The 25927-nt window shown below is 45.5% G+C and overlaps 1 protein-coding gene across 5 annotated transcripts in view; it reads left to right on the top strand.

Moving 5' to 3' along the window:
• Positions 1 to 25927, top strand: part of LOC140394181 (probable helicase with zinc finger domain) — a 682830-nt gene that overhangs the window by 366994 nt on the left and 289909 nt on the right. For all 5 annotated transcript variants that reach the window (XM_072481139.1, XM_072481135.1, XM_072481136.1 and 2 more), the window contains 2 exons: positions 966 to 1194; positions 14105 to 14318. In XM_072481139.1, coding sequence (XP_072337240.1) covers positions 966 to 1194; positions 14105 to 14318 — 443 coding nt within the window. The remainder of the gene's footprint in view (positions 1 to 965; positions 1195 to 14104; positions 14319 to 25927) is intronic.

The following is a 25927-nucleotide window of genomic DNA, read 5'->3' as shown; positions in this document are numbered from 1 at the left end:
GCTGTTCTCCCAGCTGCTACTCCGCTCCTTTTTAGCCCATCGCAGGACACGTTCCTTGTCTGAGAAGCGGTGAAACCGTACCACCATAGCCCTCGGCGGTTCGTTCGTTTTGGGCTTCCTTGCAAGGCCTCTGTGCGCCCCATCCAGTTCCAGAGGCCGAGGAAATGCTCCTGTCCCCATCAAGGTCCCCAGCAACGTGGTCACAAATGCAGTCGCGTCCAATCCCTCCACACCCTCAGGCAGGCCCAGAATTCGCAGGCTTTGCCTCCTGGACCTGTTTTCAAGGTCTTCCAACCTCTCCTGCCATCTCTTATGCAAGGCGTCATGTGCCTCCACCCTGACGGCCAGACCAAGTATCTCGTCTTCATTATCCGAGACCTTTTCCTCGATCTCCTTGATCGCCTTCTCCTGCATCTTCTGGGTCTCAAACATCTTCTCCATTGAGGCCTTCACGGGGCCAGCATCTCCGTTTTCAGGTCAGCAGAACAACTTCTAAGGAACTCCTGCTGTTCCCACGACCACTGGGCCCACGCTGCCTGATCCGAGCCGGCCGACATTTTATGTTCCCGCACCCGTTCCAACCGCTTCTCGGTGCTCGTTTGTTTCGCCGTCCTGCTCCTGGTCCCCTCCATAAACTGATGAAGGCAGGGAGCCTTCTAGCGTTGTTTGCCTGCCGAGTTTCGTCGAGGAGGAGCCGCTAAAGCTCCTTAAAAGGGCCCGTTAGTTCGTTTGCGGCGGGTGTTGCCGATTACGCAACCTACCCGCACATGGCCGCCACCGGAAGTCCTTATACAAACAACCTTGTACATAACATTCTGTGGTACTTAATGATTTGGCGGAATTTTATGTTCGAGGGTGAAGTCAATTTTCAAGTTTAAAAAAAAAACTTGCATATGTGACATGGTTACAGACCCTGTTGAGAAGTAAATTCATAGAAGGTATTGTTTTTTTCCTGCTGTTTACAGACAGACCATTCAGAGTGCTATTTCTGAGCACAGTCAGAACACGGCACACCTACAAAGAACCACCATCATCTGTGAGACGGAGAGATGCTCAGCTAGAGGAGTCCACAGAAGACCTGGAATATGGCTTCTTGTCTAGTTACAGGATGCTGAATACCATACTCACCAGAACACAGTCCCTTGTGGCAGTGGTTGGAGACCCAGTAGCCCTTTGTTCCATTGGCAAATGTCGGTGAGTTGGTGATGTCTTGTTGAAGTTAGGGTGTGTAAGTAGCAAGAGTGTATTGATATAGTTTAAGTAATTTAATCGGTGCGACAGTTATCTTAATGCTATTCATGAGAACCATGACTGATGATCATTGCGTACTTGTGTGCTTTCAGGTTGTTATTAGATATTTGATATATCTGCAATAATCATTAGGTTGGAGTAAAATAAGCCAGGAAAATAGTCGAGTTGTTGATTGGGATGATTTCAGGCTCTGATTCAATGACTGGCTTTCCCTTGTTCTGTTTAGCTATAATTTGAAAAATTATGTTATGTTCGCAATAAAATAAACTATATTAATGACAGTTATAAGAAGTTGCTGCAATGCTCTAATTGAAGACTGAAGAAGGTATTGTGAGATGATCTACACTATCACACTCAATCCGAAAAAAAGAGTATAATAAGGGATTAATTTAGTTGCTCTTGAGCAGAACCAAAGGCCTTATATCTTGTTGCATGGTGATTTAATGCAGAGTTCCTAATGAAGTAAGAAAAGGGAAAATGAGCAATATTGTGCCCAAATGTCAGATCAGAATATGTAGGAATGTTAAACCCAACTTAGGTATTCCATGCAGCAGTGCTAGAACCCAATGTTGGTATCTCACATTCAATTGCTGGAATCCAGTGTTGATATTATCTGCAGAAATATCCAAACTTCATCCTGGAATTGGTGTAACTCATTCTTGCCCGCCTCCCTTATGACTCCTCAATCTCAGCAATGTTCTCAAGAGAGGTGCAACACAATGCCCTGATGCTTAACCACTGAAGGATGGAAATACTGATGGCTGAGTCAGTTTGTATGCATGTTGAAAAGAAAGTTGAGCGATAGCCAAACAATTCTGACTGAATTATAATATCAGTGCGTACAGAAATTGAATATGAACAAAATTGCTCCATTTACTTCATTGGCAACAAAGAATCAGAGTCATGATCATGTCTGTTATCAATTGGATTACTGTGAACTGATCATTCATCAGATAATTTTTAGTCTTTGGATGAAGTGCTTCTGCAGAAGGTGCCATCAATGACTTTTCTCAAGTGTTTTACTCTTTATTGAAATATAATTGCCTGCCACCTACGTATTTCTACCCCCCCTTAAACTGTATCAGGCTCATCCTTGCACAGGAGGAGGTCCCGTTTACCCGACGGAGTGCCTCACTCCACACTCCCCAATTGATCCCAACTCCCCTTCCCATTTCTCCTTGATCTTCACCACCCGCCCGCCTCCCTGCACCCCCAGCCACTTGTATATATCCCAAATTCTTCCCTCCTATTCCACATCCGGAAACAGCAGTTGCTCCAGCAGGGTGTGTCCTGGCAACCTCAGGAACCCCCCTGCAGACCTTTCGCGCAAAGTCCCTAAACTGCAGATATCTGAACTCACTGCCCCTCGACAGCTCTGGCCTCTCCCTTAGCTCCTTCAGACTGGCGAACCCTTCCTCCAAATACAGATCCCTCACCTTGGTCAGCCCCACTTCCCTCCACCTCCTGTATACGCTATCCATCCCCCCCCGGCTCAAACCCATGATTCTCGCACAGCAGCGTTAGCACCGACATCCCTTCCACCCTAAAATGTCTCCTCAACTGATTCCATATCCTCACCGTGGATTGCAGCACTGGGCTCCCTGAATACCTACTCTGAGCTAGTGGTAGCGCTGCCATCAACATAGCCTTCAAACTAGACCCCTTGCAAGATTTCTCTCCCATCCGAACCCACTCCACCCTTCTGTTTCCCACCATCGCCGCACCTATCTACATTCGGCACCCAATAATAATGCAGCAAGCTCGGCAACACCCAAACCCCCACCTGCTGCCTTTGCCTCTGTAGCAGGGTCCACCCCACCCTCGGCACCTTCCCCGCCCAAACAAAGTCAGAAATGATCATGTCCAATTTCCGAAAGAAGGCCTTTGGTATAAAGATCGGGAGAGCCTGAAAAATGAACACGAGCCTCAGCAGAATATTCATTTTCACCATCTGGACCCTCCCCACCAACGTCAAGTGCAGTGTATCCCACCTCTTAAGATCCTCTCTGGCTTCCTCCACCTGCTTTGTTAAGTTCCACTTATGGAACCCTGTCCATTCCCTCGCTACCTGAGTCCCCAAATACCTAAACCTATCTCTCATTACTGTAAATGGCATCCTCCCCTAAATTTTCCCGCCGTCCCAGCTCATTCACCTCGCTTTTCCCTTCATTCAGTTTGCACCCAGAGAATCCGCCAAACCTCCCCAGCAGGCCCATAATCCTTCCCATACTCTCCAGTGGATCTGAAACATACAGCAACAGGTCATCAGCATAGAGCGACACCCGATGCTCCCGCTGTCCCCTCATAACCCCCTGCCATTTCGCCAACCCCCTGGGAGCCATCGCCAACGGCTCTATGGTCAGCGCAAACAATAACGGCGACAGGGCAGCATGGTGGCGCAGTGGGTTAGCCCTGATGCTTCGGCGCCGAGGTCCCAGGTTCGATCCTGGCCCCAGATCACTGTCCGTGTGGAGTTTGGACATTCTCCCCATATCTGCGTGGGCCTTACCCCCACAACCCAAAGATGTGCAGCGTAGGTGGATTGGCCATCCTAGATTGCCCCATAATTGGACAAAAAAATGAATTGGGTACTCTAAATTTATAAAAAACCAGTAACGGCGACAGCGGGCACCCCTGCCTCATACCCCTGTGTAAGTCAAAGCTCCACGAACTCATATTATTCATCCTCACACTCGTCTTTGGTGCCACATACAGCAACCGCACCTATGTCACAAATCTCGGCCCAAACCCAAACCTTCCCAAAACCTCGAATAAGTACTGCCACTCCACCCGATCAAATGCTTTCCTGCTTCCATGGACGACACCACCTCCGGTACCAGAGCCCCCGACGGATTCATCACTACATTCAACAGCCGTCTTATATTACTCGCGAGCTGCCTGCCCTTTACAAAGTCTGTTTGATCTTCTGCAACCACCCCCGGGACACAATCCTCCATCTTCTCCGCCAACAACTTAGCCAATACTTTCACATCCGTGTTCAACTGTAATATGGGCCTATACGACCCACGTTCCACCGGGTCCTTCCCCTTTCTCGGGATTAGCGTGATTACTGCCTGCGTCATCATCTCCGGCAGCTCCCCCTTCTCCAGCGCTTCATTAAATGTCCCCAACAGTTGTGGTGCCAGGTCCGTCACAAATACCTTATAAAAGTCCGCCGGGGACCGATCCAGGCCCTCGGGCCTTTCCTGACTTCATACCCCGATACTATCCAACACCTCCCTCAACCCCAGGGACCCCTCCAATGCCTGCCTCTTTGCTTTCTCCACCTGGGGAAACTCCAGCTCATCCAGAAACTGCCCCATGTCCCCCTCCTCTCTCCCCGGGTCCACCTCGTACAGTCCCTGGTAATACTCCCTAAACGCCTGAAGTAAAAAACACACCACTATTCTTAGAATTCCCCCTATACCAAAAAGGGTCAATAAGACATTCTAAATGGTGAACAGGGATTTTCACTCCCTGACTCCTATGCAGACTTAGGTGGGTGCTGTTTGGGTCAATCTATATTTTCAAGTTGTCCCCCAGTACAACCCATATCTTCATAGAAGATTTCATCTACTTACCACTTAGTAGCATCGATCCTGGGTCCTGAGTTGCTAAGTAAGTGAAGTAAACTTTGTAATAACCACTGTTTCAGGTTAAAACTTTAAGTTATTTTATTATTATATTTTTTCTTTTAAAAGATGAAATCACAGTTTTTACAGAAAGGTAAAAAGATCTATGCTTTGGATCCTCCTGGTCAGTTGTTAGACTTTCAGGTCTGCCTTGACAATCTTTATTCTTTAACTTTTGGTTTTCTCCTGATGGGTTCACTGTTCTGCGCGGTTTCTGTGTTCTATCCTTCCCATGTACGAGGGCAGCTATGAGAGCTGACTCTGCTGGATGCTATTGATTTAGGGTTTATATTTCCCTTCTAGCAGTTATTAAGTTTATATGACATTATCGTAAAGTAACTTTGTTTTGCTCTTGATTGTTCAGTGTACCTTTAATCTTAATTACTTCTAACACGACTATGTATTCATGTTGAGCGTGACTTTAGTTCATCGAACTCTGATTACATTTTTTCCCTTGTAATGTTCAAAAGTGCTTTGATCCTAGAGGGGTGTTACGTCTGGTTCCTGTCACTTCTAAAGTTGCTTTATTACCAAATTGTGCCCTTAGCTTGTCAGAACTCTAACTCCGATTTGGGGTTAACTTGTGCTCTCGTGGACACGTTGGGGGCGATTCTCCAATATGGAGCCGAAGTGTTCGCGCCTTCGTGAACGGTGTCGCGTTTCACGACGGTGCGAACCGGTCCTTGGTATAACCAATACTCGTCGTGGCGCAGTTGCGACAATTCTCCGGCCCAGTGCGGGGCTCGAAGAATCGCCCCGTTGTCTCCAGCCAGCTTCCTATATTCAACTGGTGTCAGCAGGATTTCACACCTAAACATTTGTCACCCAATTCAACTGAAGATCCTGGCAATTCTATAATCACTGCTTACTAAAATAATTAACTTTAAAGAAGGTGCGAAATATTGTTTCTCTTCATGTAACTAAAAGTTCAATCTGCTTTAACTTGAAAGACAGGCATCAGTTTTACAGCTTGAGCAGTCACAAGCTGTTTTCTTTACGCCTGTTTGATAAAGGCTATCTGCATTTCAAAATCTTCTTTTGCTGCTGCTGTTAGCTCTTCGTGGGATTTTTCCCAGCATTTTCTCATGTACCCTTAGGTCAGGTTTTGCCAGACTTCCATGTTTCAAATGACATATTTTCCCATTTTTACTTTACACGCCTCATTTATCTTTCCCGGTTCTGACACCACATCCTCAGCCCCAGTCCGTATCTTCAGTATTTCTCTGGACGCAGCCTGCCTCCGCAGCTGGTGCACCAGCATGCGGCTTGCCTTGTCCCCATACTCATATTGCACCCCTCTTGCCCTATGCAGTTGCCCTACCCCCCTCCCCGTTGTCAACCCATCAAACTGCCCCTGCAACCTTTTCCTCCTCACCAATCCCTCCGCGGTGGGCACCCTCGAATACTCCCTGTCCACCTCTACTATCTCACTCACTAGACGGCTCTAGGACACAGTTAAAATCTGCTCCCTTGGTCAACTGGTGCATGGCCAAATCCGGGATCGCTGCCAGCAACCCTCTCATAAAGCCCACATCATCCCAATTTGGGGCAAACACATTTTTCAGTACCACCGGCCCCACTCACTTCCAATACCCCACTCACAATCAAATATCTCCCACCCGGATCCCTCACCTCCTTCGCACTCACAAATCCTGTTCTTTTACTCACTGAAATTGCCACTCCCCTCGAATTTTAATCAGAGCCTGAGTGAAAAACCTGTTCGACCCACCCCTAACCTGGTCCTTCACACAGAGGTGCATCTCCTGAAAAAAGACCACCTCTGCTTTCAAGCTCCTGAGGTGCGTGAATACCCGCGCCTTTTAACCGGCCCATTCAGTCCCCGGACGTTCCACGTTACTAGCCTTACCGGAGGCTTACATCTCCAATCGCCTCTACCGTCCGTAATCTTTCCCACTTAACTCCCGCCCCCTGAATTCCACCCTGTACCTAGCCCATCCCAAATGGCCCCCTTCTTAAAGGTTAAACTTTTGGTGAGTTCTAAGCACCTTTTCAATCAGAAACCCACGTAATTTAAATTATGCTGGATGGTGGAATTGAGCAGCAGTGACCCAATGTCTCAGCGATCAAGCAGAGATATTATGAGCAGTTTGCACTGTTTGTCAATGACAAATTGTGATGCAGCTCAATTATATGTTCGCAGCACTCGTGTTGATGGCACTGAATAACTTCCACGTATGTTTACATAACAGTAATTAATTGTGCGAAGCACTTTGAAATCTGCTAAAAATGTGATCTATACAAATGCAAATATTGCCATTATTACTGTCAGCGGCATAGATTGGTAGGAGCTGAACCTCAGTTGGTGACAGGCATCCATGAACCCTTCACATGTATTATTTGAGTTGAGGATGGAGAGGGCAAGAAGAAAATTAGTCAAGAAGGCTGTTAAAAAGTAACCAGATGGATCTATGCCCTTGAGGATGCCATCTTGACGGTGAAGAAAGCCCAGTAGGACTTGCTGAGATCAAGCCAGAATTGATGGCGATTGGCTATGTCACTTGCCAGATACACTCAAAGTTGCACTCCTTGGACTTGGGATGAGAATGGCGATTGTAAGCAGAAGGAATGATCAAGATGGCAGACTTAAGATTTTGTTGAGAATGAGGCCATCAAAGTGGATATAGGAGAATTGTAAGAGGGATTATCATGACAAATGGAGGGCCAAATACTAGGCAGCTCTGAGTTTGAGAGGACAGAAGTGAGTGCCTCAGAGAAGAACTTTTACCTGATAGATTCAGATGGAAATGGTCTAAATAGATGAAAAGAAAATACATGTGGAGAAATAATATAAAATGCATTATATTAGAGTAAGGACGTGTTTTAATTTCTGCAACCCTGGTACAATTAACTCCACTCAACATGGATTACACTTAGCTATAACTCCGTGACCACTCCAAGAGAGATTTTCTAATATATAAATATGACAACAATGCTACTGTCTTTGTTATCTCCTCTTGAGTTCAGATTAGTGTAGATTTGGATTGTGATTTGATTCTGGAAGTATCAATATTGAATTTTGGTTGAGGCGATTGTATCTTTAGGAAAATTAGGTCGACCTTTATCTTGAACCCTTCAAATATCCTGTCAAGAGTGTAATAGTACTGAGTAAAACTGCCTGAACACAGTGATACCTGATCTCTGGGGCTGGGAGTTGAATATATGTTTCATAACCAGCGACTTGGCCACAAAGGATTTTGCAAAGATGTAAGCCTTTTGTATGCCAATGTGTCAATGAACAAAATGAACACAAAACTAATCCCCGATGTTGGTGCTGTTAAATGAAAGGGAAAGTTGTGCAGAACATGAGGAGATCTCTTAAATAATGCTATAGGATCTTCAGCATTCATCTGACGTGCTGGAACAATCAGTTTAAAAGCTCAACTGAAATAACCTCTGATGATATGGCACTATTTAATTCCTGCACTGAATTGTCAACCTTGTGTGGAGCTTGACAGAGCACAACTTGAGACAGGAGTGCTATCAACTAAACAAAACACACACTTCCATCATGAGCTGATGCATGTGTGCACACTGATTGGAATTAACTGATTTGTGTTATGATGCTGCTTGTGTCCAATTCCTGTAAATCTACTAATAATCACATCACGGGTTATTGAGATGGATCCCAAGAGCAGGACTTGATTCAGACTTGGTTAAAATTACAAAGCTGCTTGTTAAATGGCCATAGAGAATACCAAAATGATAACCATACTTTCTCTTGTTTTCTTTTATCCTCTCCCCTTCTACATTTTGAGTTTCACTGCTTTCCTTCCTAACATCCTCCTTGTCTGTAACTCTTCCTCTGATTTAAAAGTGCATTTTGTGCTTGGGGTATTTCATTGAAAAAATACATTTGTTGTCTGAGAAGCTGAAGTTCATGTTTCATTTGGGATGAGAAGACGAGCTTCAGGAATTACTCATGATTCCTGTCCTTTCTACAGTGTAAGAAGATTAGAGTGTATTGGAGAGAAGTTTAATGTCAGTATTTTTGTAGGATAGGCCATAACATGTTTTTTTGCAGATATCAGTAGCATGGAATAAAGAGCTGGAGGTTTTTGGTCAGTTGTCTCATGTGAACTTACTTTTGAATAGTATTGTTTTATTACTTGTAATGAATACAACTGATCAGCTCTGTACAGTACTGTCATCTCTGACAGATGCTCATCTGGTTGGTTTGAGGTCACTTACTCCACTGATGATACATGCATCTTGACTTCTGTGCTGATGCTTTGTGACATAATGGAGCAGTAATGCCTACTTAGGAGTTTTGCCAAAGACTTCATCAGATTTGAAGTTGAGTGAACACCATTTATTGATTCTGCTGTTCTAAGTTTTTTAAAGATAAACCAAAATTACAAATTGGGACATAGAGGAAAGTATTTTTTCATGTAATGAGTTAACTCTGCAGCCTATGTAATACGGTGCCCAAAGGATGCCACAAACAAAACCTTACCAAAAGATCTCCAGTATACAGACATTGTGCTTTTAATAACGGTGGTTCAATGTACAGATTACAAGTAGTCACTTAGAAGAGATTAAGTATTGTTGAAAAAATGGGGATGCTTTTGAAGCTTTTCATCTTGGACCCAAAGGTTAAATGCAAGAATGCCAAATTTCAGAAGGAGCAACCATTTACACTGCATGAGTACAGGGTGCTGATTGGTTGGAAAATTGGTTCTGATCGTCAAGGCTTTGCTAAAGTAAATGGACCAGGGTGCTATTGTCCTCCATGCTTTGGTTCATTTCAAAAAAGGCGTAATTCTTGGAAAAATTATTTTTGCCTGCAGAGGCAGGCAATACATGTAGCTTCTAGCAAGCATAAGTGCTACCTTGTAAGTCTGGCTGAAAATCTTAAATTGGTTGTTAGTGCAATTCTTAGCACACTTGGGATTGCTCATCAAATGCTGTCCAATGGTGGAATCACATTCAACATTAGACATTATGTTCTGCATTTTATAAACATGGGCTGGTTGGGTATGGTCAGTACCCCGCCTTTTGTGAACAACTGATCGGCTGTGTTGTTTGATACAATCAGCAAATTGTTGGAACATTCTGTCTATGTACCTGACATTGCGCCAGCACTGAAATTCATATATTGCATTACCCATTTGTGTGGTAGGTAAAATGTCTTTTGGCTTGGCTCCAGAGTCCGGTTAGTGGAAAATACCACTTGTGTTGCTATGGCATAGTGGCAGAGTGAAATGCTTGCTTTGCCTGTTACTTAAATTTTTGTCCTTCTAGGGTAATTTGAGGTAGGCTGGCCACTTTTCAGGTCTGAGATTGGTGGCCTTAGGCATGAAACACCGCGAACAATAATCTAATTGAGGTAGTCATTATCCCGCATATAGCTTAGTTGTGTCCTAGTTCAGCATAAAGTTTGCATGGTGAGCAAATGGCTCGGGCCCTATTGATGAGATTAGCAATAAGACCAATCTTACAGCACGTGGAGCTGTAGGAATTTCAGTGATATATTGGCCAGTGAAAGTAGCCTTGCGGTGGACAGTAATAGAGAACCTATTAGTGGATTTTTCAACTGACACATTGAGGAAAGTGAGCTTGTTATACTGCTCCATTTCTTTTTTTTTTTTTTTGAAAGATATTTTCATTGGCATTTTGCACTTATTATCCAAACTCTTCAGAACAATGCAGAAACAACCATAATAATCAACATAGTAACACTAACAGCACAGACATCACAGGCTATCCCCAGGTCCAAGACGGTGGCCCCCGTTTTATCCTTTCCTTACTTTATTTACAATAGTGCCCCATTTGAATAGTATTGTAGCCGGCCGGGAGGGCCAGGTACATAATGGTTAGTGGGAAGCTGGAATTGACGCCTGTGGTCCTGGTGAATGTCTATGCCCCAAATTGAGAAAACATGGACTTCACGAGGCGGGTGCTAGGGAAGATACCGGATCTTGACACGCAGCGGCTGATAATGGGGGGCTATTTTAACACGGTTCTGGATCCGAGGATGGACTGGCCTTTCCTAGTTCGTTGAAGGTATTGGCGGTGGCGAGGGAGCTGAGGGGGTTCATGGACCCTATGGGGGGCATTGGCGATGGCGCTTAGGGCGTTGAGGGGTTGGAGAGGGATTGAGCGGGGTGGGGTTAAGTACAGAGTCTCATTTTATGTGGACGGTCTTCTATTATACATTTCGGACCCAGTGGACAGCTTTCATAGGATCACGGAGATCCTGAGGGAATTTGGCCATTTATCGGGGTATAAATTGAACATGGGGGGGGAAAAGCGAGGTGTTCCCAATTAATACTAGAGGGTAGGAGAGGAGGTTAAGGGAGTTGCATTCCACGTGGTGGGGGTGAATTTTCAGTATCTCGGGATACAGGTGGCGAGGGAACTGGGCACAGTTTCATAAATTGACTTTGGCATGACTGGTGAGGGAATGAAGCTGGAATTTGAGAGGTGGCATGTGTTGCCGCTGTCGCTGGCTGGGTGCATGAAAATAGTTAAAATAACGGTGCTGCCCAGGTTCTTGTTCATATTCCTGAACCTCCCCATCTTTGTTCCCAAGTCCTTTTTTAGGAAGGTGAATGGGATAATCTCGGGGATTGTGTGGGCGGGGAAACCCCGCAGGTGAGGAAGGTGTTTCTCATGGGGGGGGGGGGGGGGGGGGGGGGGGGTTGGCGTTGCCGAGTTTGATGAGCTATTACTGGGCTGCGAATATCGCAATGGTTTGGAAATGGTCAGTTATGGTTCAGGAGTGGATGGAGGTTGCATCGTGTAGGGGGACGAGTTTGAGGGCACTGTTGTTGGCGTCCTTTCCATTCTTGCCGGTCCGGTATTCCATGAGCCCGGTCCGGTAGGTTCCAGAGTTGCAAGTTTGGAACCAGTGCAGGCAACACTTCGGGCTGGAAGCCATTCCAGGGATGGCGGCAGGTGGGGATAGAATACTTCAGGGACGTGTTTGTAGGCGACAAGTTTGCAGGCCTGACAGAGCTTGAGGAAACATGTGTTGCCCAAGAGGAATGACTTCAGATACCTGCAGCTGAGGAACTTTGTGAGGAGAGAGGTGCCATCCTTCCCGGTGCTGATGCCTCCGGTGTTACAATATAAGCTGTTGTTCGAGGACGACATTGGGGAGGGGAAAGTGTCAGATATTTATGGAGTACTGACGGAGAGGGAGGGCGCTCCGGTGGAGGAGACCAAGTGTAAATGGGAGGAGGGGTTGGGTGGGGAGGTGAGGGCCGGGACGTGGAAGGAAGCCCTGCGGAGGGTGAACACGTCCTCATCGTGTGCAAGGTTAAGCCTCATCCAATTTAAGGTGGTGCATAGGGCCCGCATGACGGTCGCGAGGGATGAGCCAGCTCTTTGAACGTGTGTGCGGGGGATGCCCGTGAATCACGTCCACCTGTTCTGGGTGTGTCTAAAGCTGAAGGGATTCTGGCAGGCATTTTCAGACATTATGTCCGAAATTCTGAGTGTAGGGGTGGCCCCAGGTCCGGAGGTGGCGATTTTTGGAGGGTCGGAGGACCCGGGAGTTCAGGTGGAGAGAGAGGCCGACGTCTTGGCCTTTGCCTCCCTGATAGATAGGAGATGGATTTTGCTGAGCTAGTGGGATTTGGAGCCTCTAAAAGCGGGGGTGTGGGTGAGCGCCCTAGCAGACTTCCTGCACATGGAGAAGGTTAAGTTTGCCTTCCGGGGAGCGGAGGAAGGGTTCAACTGGAGATGGAAGTCATTTATCTATTTCTTTAACGTGAATTAAGGCACCACCAGGGGTGGTGGGGTTGTTTAGGTGTTTGTTTCTGATTTTGTTGCTGTTTTGGGGGCGGGGGGGGAATTAAGGGGGGAAAACTAAGAAGACGGGAGAGTTGTGTGCTTCGTATCCGAGGTTGTTGTGAGCCTGTGTTTTTTGTTCCTATGGATTTCTGGTTTTCTGATATTTTTATGTATATAGCAAAATGCCTTTAATAAAAATAGTTTTTAAAAATGCACTTTGTAGAGTCAACAAAGCTGAGTTTGCTGTCTATCACCATACTCAGAAATAGACCTAAAGCTGCCACTTTTGAACAGCAAAATGCCCAACCCACCATACATTACCCTTGAAGGGCAAGGTAATCTCAAAAATCTGCGTAACTGGTAAAGCTATCCATTCTGCTCTGCTGCTATGCATTAGCAACACAATTGGTATTTTCCACGAACAGGATACTGCCGTAAGTCAAAAAGATGTTATACCTACCACACAAATTTGTAATGTGACATGAATTTCAGTGCCAGTGCAATGCCAGGAACGTAGGGCGCACGTTACAATGACTGGAAGATTGCATCAAACAGAATGTCCTTTCAGCTGGTCGCAATTTGTAGAGTACAGACTGCACTCAACCGGCCCGTGCTTGCAAAACTCAGAACAAAATGTCCAACGTTAGATGTGATTCTGCTATTGGGTAACACTTGCTGAAGTGTGCTAAGAATTATACTAACAACCAATTTAAGACCAGACCATCAGTTGGGCTCACAATGTAGCTGCTTACTAGAAGATATATATATACATATATATTCATATGCATGAACTGTCCTTCGCAGGCAAAAGGCATTTGTCCAGGCATTGTACCTAGCTGAACAAGAACATGGGAGACAATATTCTTCATTCTAACACCTTGGCCAATCAGCTGACTTCCAACCAATCACTCTTTCCTCATGCAGTATAAATTATTGCTGCCTTTGAAATTTGGTATTCTTGTGTCTGTTCTGATGAATGCAAAATAAAAGGCTTTGACAGCAGTCTCTTTTTTTCAATAGTACAAACGATACTACAAGTGGGCAGCACGGTAGCACAGTGATTAGCACTGTTTCTTCACAGCGCCAGGGTCCCAGGTTCGAATCCTGGCTTGGGTCACTGTCTGTGTGGAGTCGGCACGTTCTCCCTGTATCTTCCTGGGTTTCCTCTGGGTGTTCCGGTTTCCTTCCACAAGTCCCGAAAGATGTGCTGTTCGGTAACGTGGACATTCTGAATTCTCCCTCCGTGTACCCAAACAGGCGGCGGAATGTGGCGACTAGGGGCTTTTGACAGTAACTTCATTGCAGTGCTAATATAAGCCTACTTGTGATGATAAAGATTATTATTAAGTCAAAATGATTATGGTTTGATGCACACTATGTGATTTCAGACAGAAGTGCTTGGTTTGAATTGCTAAACTTTGAGCGCCGTAAGAAGCAATTACTGGGATTGTTCTTTTTTGTAGGAAAATTTGGGAGCATTTCATTTTCCTTTGCCACAAGAATGGAAGCCTCCATGGAGCCACGCTACACGAGATCAGGACTCAGCTTGATAACCTGGAACTCAGCAGAGGCTGTGTACTCAACCCCCTGGCCCCTGAATTCATCCCTCGAGCCATTCAAAATTTTACAGCCTTTTCCAACAGACTCCAAACATCACCAGCAAAGACTTGTTCTCAGGTAACTCTTTTTTCATGTGCTGGAACAGAGATAAATAAAATAACATTGGCAAGGTACACCTACCAATAATCAGCATGTGCAGTGTTCTCATTGTGCTGTGCATTATGCAGCGACAAGAAAAAAGGCTATTTTGCTTTGCAGTAAGAGGTATGTTCGGAAACTGTGAGATAGTTTGCAAGCCCATTTAAATGTGTTGAAGCTGTGGTTAATATAAAGGAATGAACAGCAAAGAATACAAAGTATGATTGAGAGCCCATTCAGTCGAGCAATATCTTCCCAGGCAGAGTAGTTTCTGCCTTCAGATCCCAGAAGAAAAGCTGATCGGGTACTCTGTTTTTAAGTTGTGTCACTTTGTTTCTCTTTTGAAGCACATTTTTAGTTCTCTGAGATGCACATTCAATTCTCGTACTCTCTTGTACTCTCCAAGCCATAGTCTGGAGGAGTTCATCCATTGACTCCACAGTCGGGATTCCATTTTCAGAATACTGATAGTAAATTTAGTTATACTGCACAAAGAGCAATTAAAATTTGTTTTAGGGTCTTTTTGGTGCTGTTACAATGCAGATTTGTGCTTTGATGTAGAATTCTAATGCATTATATCACTAATTAACAATTTATTTTTTATATTAACGAAGACTTGATGGTTTTGTTGAGGGTCAAAGTCCCATTCTGCTCACCTGGAATTGCGGATAAGCACACACTGGATCCACTAATAAAGAAGTGTTTATTAATAAAGGATAAGAATAACATTCAGTAGCTTAGACTTAAGAATACTACCTAATAAGGTGGACCTGATCAGGCTCTTCCTATGAAGGGTCTTCACTGAGTCTCGGTTCAGGGTCCGTCTTGCACGCTCGATCCTCCTGCAGGTTTCTGCTTCCTCTCCGATGAGATGTCCCCATCTGTAGCTACTGCTTCCCTTGTTGAATGTTCCGAGCCCTCTGTGCCTCTTGACCCCCTTCGCCTCTGCTCCTCCCCTGCTAATTCTTGCAATTTCTCCTTTTGTCATATAAGTCATTTAATGTGCAACATCCTTCTTTCAATTGCTTCCTGATCACAGGAGATGTCTGCTCATTGTTCCTCCTTCAGTCCTTTGTTTAGGAACATTTGCAGCAATTCCATGTTAAATAGGTCCTTATCACAAGACTGCTCAGCCAGCTAGCTCGTTAAACTAGAATCCCATTTCCTCCACAGTTCTTATGCTGCTATAAAGTTGGCTTATTTTTCCCATCGGGCATTAAGATGTTACCCGTTAGGGTGGGGGAGATGCTCAGAGTAGACAGGAAGTACGCGGAGACCCCCGAGGAGGGGCTGCTAAAGGAGCGCCGGAGACTGCAGGCGGAGTTTGATCTGCTGACCACTGGGAAGATGGAGGCACAGCTGAGGAAGGTGAAAGGGGCAGTCTACGAGTATGGGGAGAAAGCAAGTAGGATGCTGGTGCACCAGCTTTGCAGGAGAGAGGCGGCCAGGGAGATTGGGGGAGTTAGGGATAAGGCAGGTAACATGGTCTTGGGGCCCAGAGAAGATCAATGAAGTCTTCAAGGAGTTTTATTGTAAACTGTACGAGTCAGAGCCCCCGGTGGGAGGGGAAGGGATGAAGCAATTTATGGACCAATTGAGGTTCCCAAGGGTGACGAAGAGCTGGTGGAGGGACTGGGGGCCCCGATTGAGTTGGAAGAGATAGTTAAGGGTCTAGAAAGTATGCAGTCCGGCAAGGCCCCGGGTCTGGACGGCTTCCCTGTAGAATTCTACAAGAAATTCTTGGAGCTGCTGAGCCCACTCCTGCTAAGAGCCTTTAACGAGGCAAAGGAGAGAGGAACCCTCCCCCCGACGATGTCGCAGGCTTCCACCTCGCTCATCCTTAAGCGGGAGAAGGATCCGCTTCAATGTGGGTCCTAAAGGCCGATATCGCTCCTGAACATGGATGTCAAACTGCTGGCTAAAATTTTGGCTACTAGAATAGAGGACTGTGTCCCGGGAGTGATTGATGAGGGTCAGACTGGTTTCGTCAAGGGCAGGCAATTGAACACAAATGTGAGGAGGCTCCTAAACATTATCATGATGCCCTCAGAAGGAGGGGACACAGAAGTAGTGGCTGTAATGGATGCAGAGAAAGCCTTTGACCGGGTGGAATGGGAGTACCTGTGGGAGGCATAGGTAGGTTTGGATTCGGTGAGGGATTCATAGGGTGGGTCAAGCTACTATATCAGGCCCCCGTAAGCCCCCCACGAACCGGCTGAGGTTGGAGTATTTTAGGCTGCACCGAGGAACGAGGCAGGGGTGTCCCCTGTCCCCGCTACTATTTGACCTGGCAATTGAGCCGTTGGCCATAGCGCTGAGGATTCAAGGAACTGGAGGGGGCTGGTTCAGGGGGGAGAGGAGCACTGGGTTTCGCTGTACGCAGACGACCTGCTATTGTATATTTCGGACCCGCTAGAGGGGATGGGGGAGGTCATGCGGATCCTAAGGGACTTTGGAAGCTTCTCGGGGTACAAGTTGAACGTGGGGAAAAGTGGGCTGTTTGTAATCCACGCTAGAGGTCAGGAGGAGAGACTGGGAGAGCTCCAGCTCAAGATGGTGGAGAGAAGCTTTCGTTACCTAGGTATACGGTGGCTAAGAACTGGGATGTCCTACACAGGCTCAATCTCTCTTGGCTTGTAGAGCAGATGGAGGGAGACTTTAAAAGGTGGGACATGCTCCCGCCTTCCCTGGCGTGAAAATGACGGTCCTCCCCAGATTCCTGTTCCTTTTCCAGTGCCTAGGGGCACTAGTAACGGCACCGCTGCCGTTCTCGCCGGCACGATACACCACAAGCCCGGTGGTGACGGCGGCACTGAGGGTCTGGGGTAAGTGGAGAGGGCGCAGGAAGGAGGAGGGGGGCCTGAGTTTGGACCCCGATACGGAACAATCATAGATTTGTTCCGGGCAAGATAGACTGGGGGTTTGAAAGCTGGCACAGGGCAGGCATTAGAAGGATGGGAGACCTGTTCATTGATGGGACTTTCCCTAGCTTGAAGGCGCTGGAGGAGAAATTCAGCCTGCCCCCTGGAAACGCCGTCAGATACCTCCAAGTCCGCAACTTTCTCAAAAAACAGGTGGGGACATTTCCGTTGCTACCCCCTCGTAGGATACAGGACAGGGTGGTGTCTGGCATCTGCATAGGAGAGGAGGAACTGAAGGGCAAGTGGGAGGAGGAGCTGGAGGAACTGAAGGGCAAGTGGGAGGAGGAGCTGTGTGAGGAGCTAGATGAGGGCTTGTGGGCTGATGCCCTAGGCAGGGTAAATTCCTCATCATCATGTGCCAGGCTCAGCTTAATTCAGTTTAAGGTGGTACATCGGGCTCACATGACGACGGCGAGAATGAGCAAGTTCTTTGGGGTGGAGGACAGGTGTGCGAGATGTTCAGGGAGTCTAGCGAACCATGTCCATATGTTCTGGGCATGCCCGGCGCTTAAAGAATTCTGGCAGAGCTTTGCGAGGGCTATGTCCAGGATTTTGGATACGCGGGTGAAGCCGAGTCCAGAAATAGCGATCTTTGGGGTGTCAGAGGATCCGGGAGTGCAGGAAGCGAAACTGGCCAAGGTTTTGGCCTTTGCCTCCCTGGTAGCCTGGAGACGGATCTTGTTAATGTGGAGAGACTCGAAACCCCCAAGTGTGGAGACCTGGGTTAGTGACATGGCTGGGTTTCTCAGCCTGGAGCGAATAAAGTTTGCCTTGAGAGGGTCCTTGCTGGGGTTCTCCCGGCGGTGGCAACTGTTCCTTGGCTTTCCAGGAGAGTGTTAAAATGTCAGCAGCAGCAGCAATCGGGCGGGGGGGGGGGGGCTTTGGTGGGGAACTGTTTATTTAATGTATATTCTCTTTTTGTACAATGATAACAGCTACCTAGTTTTGTTAAATATTTTCCTTTTATTTTTCTGTTATTGGTAATGCAAAAATTCTGTTTGAAAAAAGCTTTAATAAAAACAAATTAAAAAAAAAAAAAAGATGTTACCCGTTAGCCATATGGCTTTACTTCTCAAAAACTATTTGTTTCTCCTGCATACAGATTGTAGTTGTGGCTGTAGCTGTCGGTCAAGTTATTTTCATATTCATGGGCAGCACGGTGGCGCAGTGGTTAGCATTGCTGCCTCACAGCGCTGAGGTTCCAGGTTCGATCCTGGCTCTGGGTCACTGTCCGTGTGGAGTTTGCACGTTCTCGTCGTGTTTGCGTGGGTTTCATCCCCACAACCCAAAGATGTGCAGGGTAGGTGGACTGGCCACGATAAACTGCCCCTGAATTGGAAAAAATTATTTGGGTACACTAAATTTAAAAAAAAAAAAGTTATTTTCATATTCTACGTCAGAATTTAATCTCATTGCCCACAAAACTGTTTGTACCTGTGAAATAATGCTCAGCAGTTGATAACAAAAAGAACATTAATGGGTTGTGCTACAGAATATTAAGAAGCATTTTGGCACTTGTGATCTCTTAAATGGTTCTATTATGAGCAGTGGTCAACTGTTTCCCGAAAGGTGAAGAGAGAATAAAGCAGAAGCGATGACTCCCGATTGTCACTGTGAACATCATAGCAACCATTTTCAGAGCAGTAATGTTAGGTTCTCGGGAACAGGCCATGAGCTTGCTTTTTTGGTTGAGGATGGTCCTAAATTTCTTGAAGGAAGAATATTATTCAGCTGCTTCTAAAAGTATTTTTATCCATCTCTTCAAAAACTGGAGCTTATTTCTCTACTGGTGCCAGTATCCACAGAATTGCAAAATATTTAGCTTCCGGTACTACTTAGGCATTCTTGACTTGTATGCATCTGGTTGTGAGCTTTGTTTTTTGAACTTGTAAACACTGCCCTGGCATTCCTTTTTTAAAAATGAATTTTTATGGGATGTGGGCTTCATTAGCTAGACCAGCATTTGTTGCCCATCCCAGATTGCCCTTGAGAAGACGATGGTGAGATGCCTTCTTGAACCGCTACACCATATGGTGTAGGTACACCCACTGTGCTATTAGGGAGCGAGTTCCAGGACTTTGACCCAGCGACACTAAAAGATACGGTGCTATATTTCCAAGTCAGGATGATGAGTGATTTGGAGGGGAATTTCCAGGTGGTGGTGTGTCTCTGTCTGCTGCTCTTGTCCTTCTAGATGGTAGTGGTCATGTGTTTGGAAGGTGTTGCCTGAGGAGCCTTGGTGAGTTCCTGCAAAGCATCTTGCAGATGGTACACACTACTGCTACTGTGCATCGGTGATGGAGGGAGTGAATGTTTGTAGATGGCGTGCCAATCAAGTGGACTGCTTTATTCTGTATGGTATTGAGCCTCTTGAGTGTTGTTGGAGCTGCACTCATTCAGGCAGGTGGGGGCTATTCCATCACACTCCTCACTTGTGCCTTGTATGTAGTGGACAGGCTTTGAGGAATCAGGAGATGAGTTACTCTCCACAGGATTCCTAGCCTCTGACCTGTTCTTGTAGCCACAGTATTTATATGACTGGTCCAGTTCAGTTCCCGGTGAATGGTAACCTCTAGGATGTTGACAGTGGGAAATTCAGTAATGGTAATGCCACTGAATATCATGGGGCGAAAGAGAAAATGCTGGAAAATCTCAGCAGGTCTGGCAGCATCTGTAGAGAGAGAAAAGAGCTAACGTTTCGAGTCCGATGACTCTTTGTCATAGCTAACAGACAGAGAAAGTGGGAAATATTTATACTGTGGTGTGAGAATGAAAGATGAGTCACAGCCACAGAAACCCAGGGAAACCGGGTGCTAATAGCCACAGAAACCAAGGGGAAAGAGTGCTAATGGCAGTCCCCAGAGAGAACAAAAGATGTGAAAGGTCAAACAGCAGAGAAACTAGCATCAGAGGGTGAACTGCAGATGTGGGGGGAGGGGACGGGGGAAGCAAAGAGGAGAAAGGGTAAGGAAAGGTGGATAAGATGGGGAGAGGGATTAATATATATTAATAAAGACAAGAAAGAAAGAAATGGTAAAAGACAGTTAAAATGAAATGGGATGAAAACAAAAGGGTCGAGGTGGGGTAGAGCTAATCATCTGAAGTTGTTGAATTCGATGTTGAGACCGGAAGGCTGTAGCGTGCCTAACCGGAAGATGAGATGTTGTTCCTCCAGTTTGCGTTGAGCTTCACTGGAACATTGCAGCAGGCCAAGGACAGACATATGGGCATGGGAGCAGGGTCTGTGTTAAAATGGCAAGCAACGGGAAGGTCAGGGTCCTGAAAGCGCACAGACCGGAGATGACCTCCAACAATCGCAACCATCTTCCTTTGTGCTAGGGACAACTCCAACCAGTGGCGAATTTTCTCTTTGATTCCAGTTTTGCTTGGGCTCCTTGATGCCATACCTAATCATACCGCTACCTTGATGTCAGAGGCGATCACTCTCACCTCACCTCTGGAATTCAGCTCTTTTGTCCATTTTTGAACCATGCATGTACCATAGAACCATAGAATTCCTACAATGCAGAAGGAGACCATTCGGCCCATCGGCTCTGCACCGATCCTCTGAAACAGCACCCTACCTGTCATGATATGCAGACATGCAGGTAATGATATACAGACAGGCAGCTAATGAACACAGAGAACAGGACATGCCCAATGAGCAGGCAGGACACTCAGGGGTGGTATCTCACTATAAAAGGCACGAGGCACTCACACTCCGCCTCTTTCCACTGATGAACATCTACAGAGTGAGTCAGGGTGTATGTACAGTATCACACCTCCAGCACATGGCTAAGAGCTAGTCTGGTTCAGTCAGACAGAGTAAGCACACTTAGGTTAGCAGAGAGTCGAACTCATGGAGACCTGTGCTAACTGTGCTACTGGTTCAATAAATCAGATTGAACTAATTTCAAAGTCTGGAGTATCTTTTGGTTAAAGCTGCATCCAGTTGCAGCCTGTGTTATCCCAAAGTACATAACACATCACTACCTAGGCCCACAACCCTGCCCTATCCCTGTAACCTAACATGTACATCCCTGGACACTAAGCGGCAATTTAGTATGACCAATCCACTTAAGTTGCACATCTTTGGACTGTGGGAGCACACTGGGTATCCCACGCAGACACAGGGAGAAAGTGCAAACTCTACACAGGTGGTTACCCAAGGCTGTAATTGAACCCGGGTTCCTGGTGCTATGAGGCAGCAGTGCCAGCACTGTGCGACCCATTGTAATGACGGTCATAACTGAGTGACCCTGACGGAACCCAAACTGAGCGTCAGTGAGCAGGTTACTGCTAACTAAGTGTAGCTTGATAGCATCATTGATATCGCTTCCCTGCCTTTTGGCCTAAGATGAGTGTGAGGTCAGGTGTAATGCCTGGATCCGGTATGTCTCTCTTGTGGGGACCATGAATTGGATTCAATTTGAGTTGTTTTTTGGAGCAGGCAAGGAGCTGGATTAGGGGTTTGCCTACTTTTCTGAAGGTCAGAGCGCTGCTCATACAATCTTCCAGGTTTTAACATTCTTTTCCACCTTCTGTGTGTTTCTGGGTTGTTCCAATAACTACCACCATGTTATAAGATGTATGTAGTTTGGTAGGTCTCATGAAGAGATTCTTACATAGTTTAACAGTAAGTGTTTAATTAATCTAATAATCTTTATTGTCACAAGTAGGCTTACATGAACATGTAGACTCCGCACAGACAGTGACCCAAGCCGGGAATCAAACCTGGGACCCTGGCGCTGTGAAGCAACAGTGCTACCCACTGTGCTACTGTGCCGCCATTTATTAGCTACTTGCAACTATATACAGTATAATGTCTAAGCTAGGAACTGTTTCCATGCTTGCCTTTATACACTGCTCTGTCCAGGACAAGACTGCCCTCTCGACTCAGGTCAAGTGTTCCTTTATATCACACTATGGGTGGTACTGTACCCAGTTCCATGTTAACCTTTTCTCTGCCAGGCCCTTATACTACATAAACCACCATAACTCTCACTTAGAGGGTTTTTTTCCATTGAAAAGGTTCCAGACCAAATGTTTAGCAGCCTGGAGCCCTGAGTACTGTGATCCAAAATTATTCTTGGGATATAAAAAAAGCTTTAAAAGGATTGTAGTCTAAGATTCTGTAAGAAAATTAGTATGATCACTTTTTGCAGGCTTAAAATGTGCTTTATGATACATGTGAAATAGGCTGAAAGCTCAAAACAGAGTAAGTTAAACTTTTTTTGGTTTGTTAACTGATTCTTCTCATTGAAATAGTAGCAACACTGGTTATATTCCTAAAGATTGCTCGCCTGTCTGACCAAACTTTGGCCTGCAGAGCTTTCAAATGTTTTATTTGACTGCCAATCATATTTCTCTCCTCTGTGCTAATATGAAGGAGCCACAGATGGAAAGTACATAGATGACCTTGGGCAGTGTAGGCTCTTTGCACAATGTGCACAATGCAAGCAATCTGTTGCTTTTCTCTCTCTCTCTTGAGGTTTCTCTAACCTTGTACTCTGCTCTAATTAAGAGTGTATATTGATCACTAACATGAAAAAGTGGTACTTGATGGCATCTCATTAAACTGTTCTTAGGAGTTACAATGTGCTAATAAAAAATGGAATGGTCCTCCGGATCGCACTGACATTTTTCAGCTCATTTGTTGACACTGTGAAGAAATATACTCAATGCCTGTACTTCGCTGATTGTTGTAGGTGTCTGACTCAATGTACACAATTTGAACCTGCCAGTTCAAATATTTTGTAACCAGAATGATTGATGTTGCCTTAGCAAAGCAGTCTGCGCAGGTGTATTCAATGAGCCGCCCGCCTCCAGTATGAATTCAAAAATCAAAGACTATCTTCATTTAAACGAACAGAAATCTATCATTTCACCAGTAAGATATCCAGCTGCAACAATCATAAGAGGCTAAGCAAGTAAGGTGCACCAAATGAGACAGTTCCTTCACTTTAGTTTATATGTGGTTTATACTATGATCTGATGATATGATTTCGAGTTAAGAGTCAGGATAGGAGAAGGGAGAAGCTTATATTGTCAAGTAAATTCAGTAGGCAATAGTAGTTGAGATTTATTTTCTACTAAGTGGAAAGGATCTTCTCAAACACTTGCACAATTTCAAACCCACATTTTGAGATGAGCACCCAGCACCCAAACCCTTCTGCCGAACCCCCAGGTACTAAGAAGGAGATGGAGACCCAGTTAGCTAAAACTATTCTCCAGCACCTCCCACCGATCAGCTACATTTCACCATTGACTTAAGGACAGAGGAAAGAAACCTCTAGCTTAATGGTTGAAAAACAAGTCCTTTGCAGTGGTATGGAGAGGGATTGTAAGTAATGACCGAAAACGTCAGACAGTCAACCATCAATTCATCAGCAAACCTGTGAATATTGAGTCTTTATATTATGTAGAGCTTCCAAGTGGCATCAATGCTTTTGAAAATGCTTTGGGAAAAGATGATAGTTTGTACCGAATGGGAAAATCTTATTTATTAAGTTAGTTCCTGATGTGCTGACAACACCACAACATGATATTGATAGAGATGATTCAAGTTGTTGCTCAGTATTGCGAAGGCAGATCATGGTGAAATGGCAAGGGAAGTAAATGCCTTGTAAATAGCATGAAGTCCAGGTTGACGGATTATTACTTTGACAGATTACTTTGGCGAGTGAAGAAATTGGGTGGATTGAGGGAAGAGGTGCTCTTCTGGTCTTTTACAAATCTATGAGTGGGCTGAGAGGGGGAACAGGAGACCTGAGAACTGATGTCCAGAGGTATTAATTGGGTAAGCAGATAGTTGATTGGTTGCTATGTTTTGAGTTGTTTTTTTCTGTGACTAGGGTGGAGGCCTGGGAAAGGATGAGTACTATAAATGTACAGCTTAACTAGTTAATTTACTTGATTCAACCACAACTGATAATTGAATAAAAACTTTAGTTAATTAAATAAAATAGGACTGATCTCAGGACAGAGGAAAGAAACCTCTAGCTTAATGGTTGAAAAACAAGTCCTTTGCAGTGGTATGGAGAGGGATTGTAAGTAATGACCTAAAACGTCAGACTGTCAACCATCAATTCATTAGCAAACCTGTGACTATTGAGTCTTTATATTATGGAGAGCTTCCAAGTTGTATGTGTGGGCTGCAGAATAAAGGAGTTTGTGGAGGGCAAGACTCTCCCAAGCAAACACATCTGCAGGGGATATCTTCAACTCTCATCTCTCCAGCTCAGAGTCTTTGAGTTGGAGAGACTCCAAGACATAAGAGAGGGGAAGGAATTTCTGGGCAGCTTAATCCCAAATACAGGCTCATCCCAGTGGAAAGCACAGGTACAGGAAAGGGTGTGTGTGTGACCGATAGAGAGCCTGGTAGCAGGGATTTGGGAAAGATTGACCCACAGGCTCAAAAGTGTACACCACAAGAACATGTCTGTGTTCAAATGTGTATATATATATATATATGTAAATGCAAGGAGTATAACAAATAAAGCCATTGAGCTGAGGGCACAGATAGACACATGGCAACATGATATCATAGCTATAACCAAAACTTGGCTTAAAGAGCGGCAAAAATGGCAACTCATCATCCCTGGATATAGAGTTATTCAGGCAGGATAGAGACGGGGATAAAAAAGGTCAAGTGTAGCAATATTGGTTAAGGAATCAATTTCAGCTGTGAAGTGGGATGCTATACGTAACAATGCTTCAAATGAGGCCACATGGATTGAGCCGATGTGCACTCAGATCCTGTGCGGACCAACTAGCGGGTGTCTTCGCAGACATGTTCAACCTCTCCTTACTCTGTTCTGAAGTTCCCACCTGCTTTAAGAAGAATACAATCCTACTGGTGCCAAAGAAGAACCAGGCAACATGCACGGTGGCCTTGACATCTATCATTATGAAGTGCTTCGATAAGTAGGTCATCAGACACATCAACTCCATACTCCCAGAATATCTTGATCCACTGCAATTAGCATTCCGCCACAATCGGTCCACAGCAGACGCTATCTCCCTGGTGCTACACTCATCCCTGCAGCATCTCAACAACAAAGACTCCTTCGTCAGGCCAAGCTCATATCAAAACTCCAAAACCTAGGAGTTGGTTCCTCCCTCTGCAATGGGATCTTCGACTTTCTGATCCATAGACCACAATCAGTAAAGATAAACAACAACACATCCTCCACTATAGTCCTCAATACTGGGGCACCATGGGTTGTGTATTTCGCCCCCTACTAGACTCCATATTCACATGCGACTGTGGCAAAATTTGGTTTCAACTCCATTTACAAGTTTGCTGATGACACTACCGTCGTGGGTCGGATCTCAAATGATGATGAGTCAGGAGAACCTAGTGGCTTAGTGTAACAATAACAATCTATAATCTTTATTAGTGTCACAAGTAGGCCTACATTAACACTGCAATGAAGTTACTGTGAAAATCCCCTCGTCGCCCCACACCGGAGCACTGAGGGAGAATTCAGAATGTCCAATTCACCTAACAAGCAAGTCTTTCGGGACTTGTGGGAAGAAACCGGAGGAAATCCATGCAGACACGGGGAGAATGTGCAGACTCCGCACAGACAGTGACCCAAGCGGGAATCGAACCTGAGATCCTGGCGCTATGAAGCAACAGTGCTAGCTACTGTGCTACCGTGC

Source organism: Scyliorhinus torazame, chromosome 17 (genome assembly GCF_047496885.1).
Source record: "Scyliorhinus torazame isolate Kashiwa2021f chromosome 17, sScyTor2.1, whole genome shotgun sequence".
In the NCBI taxonomy this organism is placed as follows: domain Eukaryota; kingdom Metazoa; phylum Chordata; class Chondrichthyes; order Carcharhiniformes; family Scyliorhinidae; genus Scyliorhinus; species Scyliorhinus torazame.
Note: the sequence above shows the minus strand (reverse complement) of the source record. Positions and strands in the feature narration are given on the sequence as shown.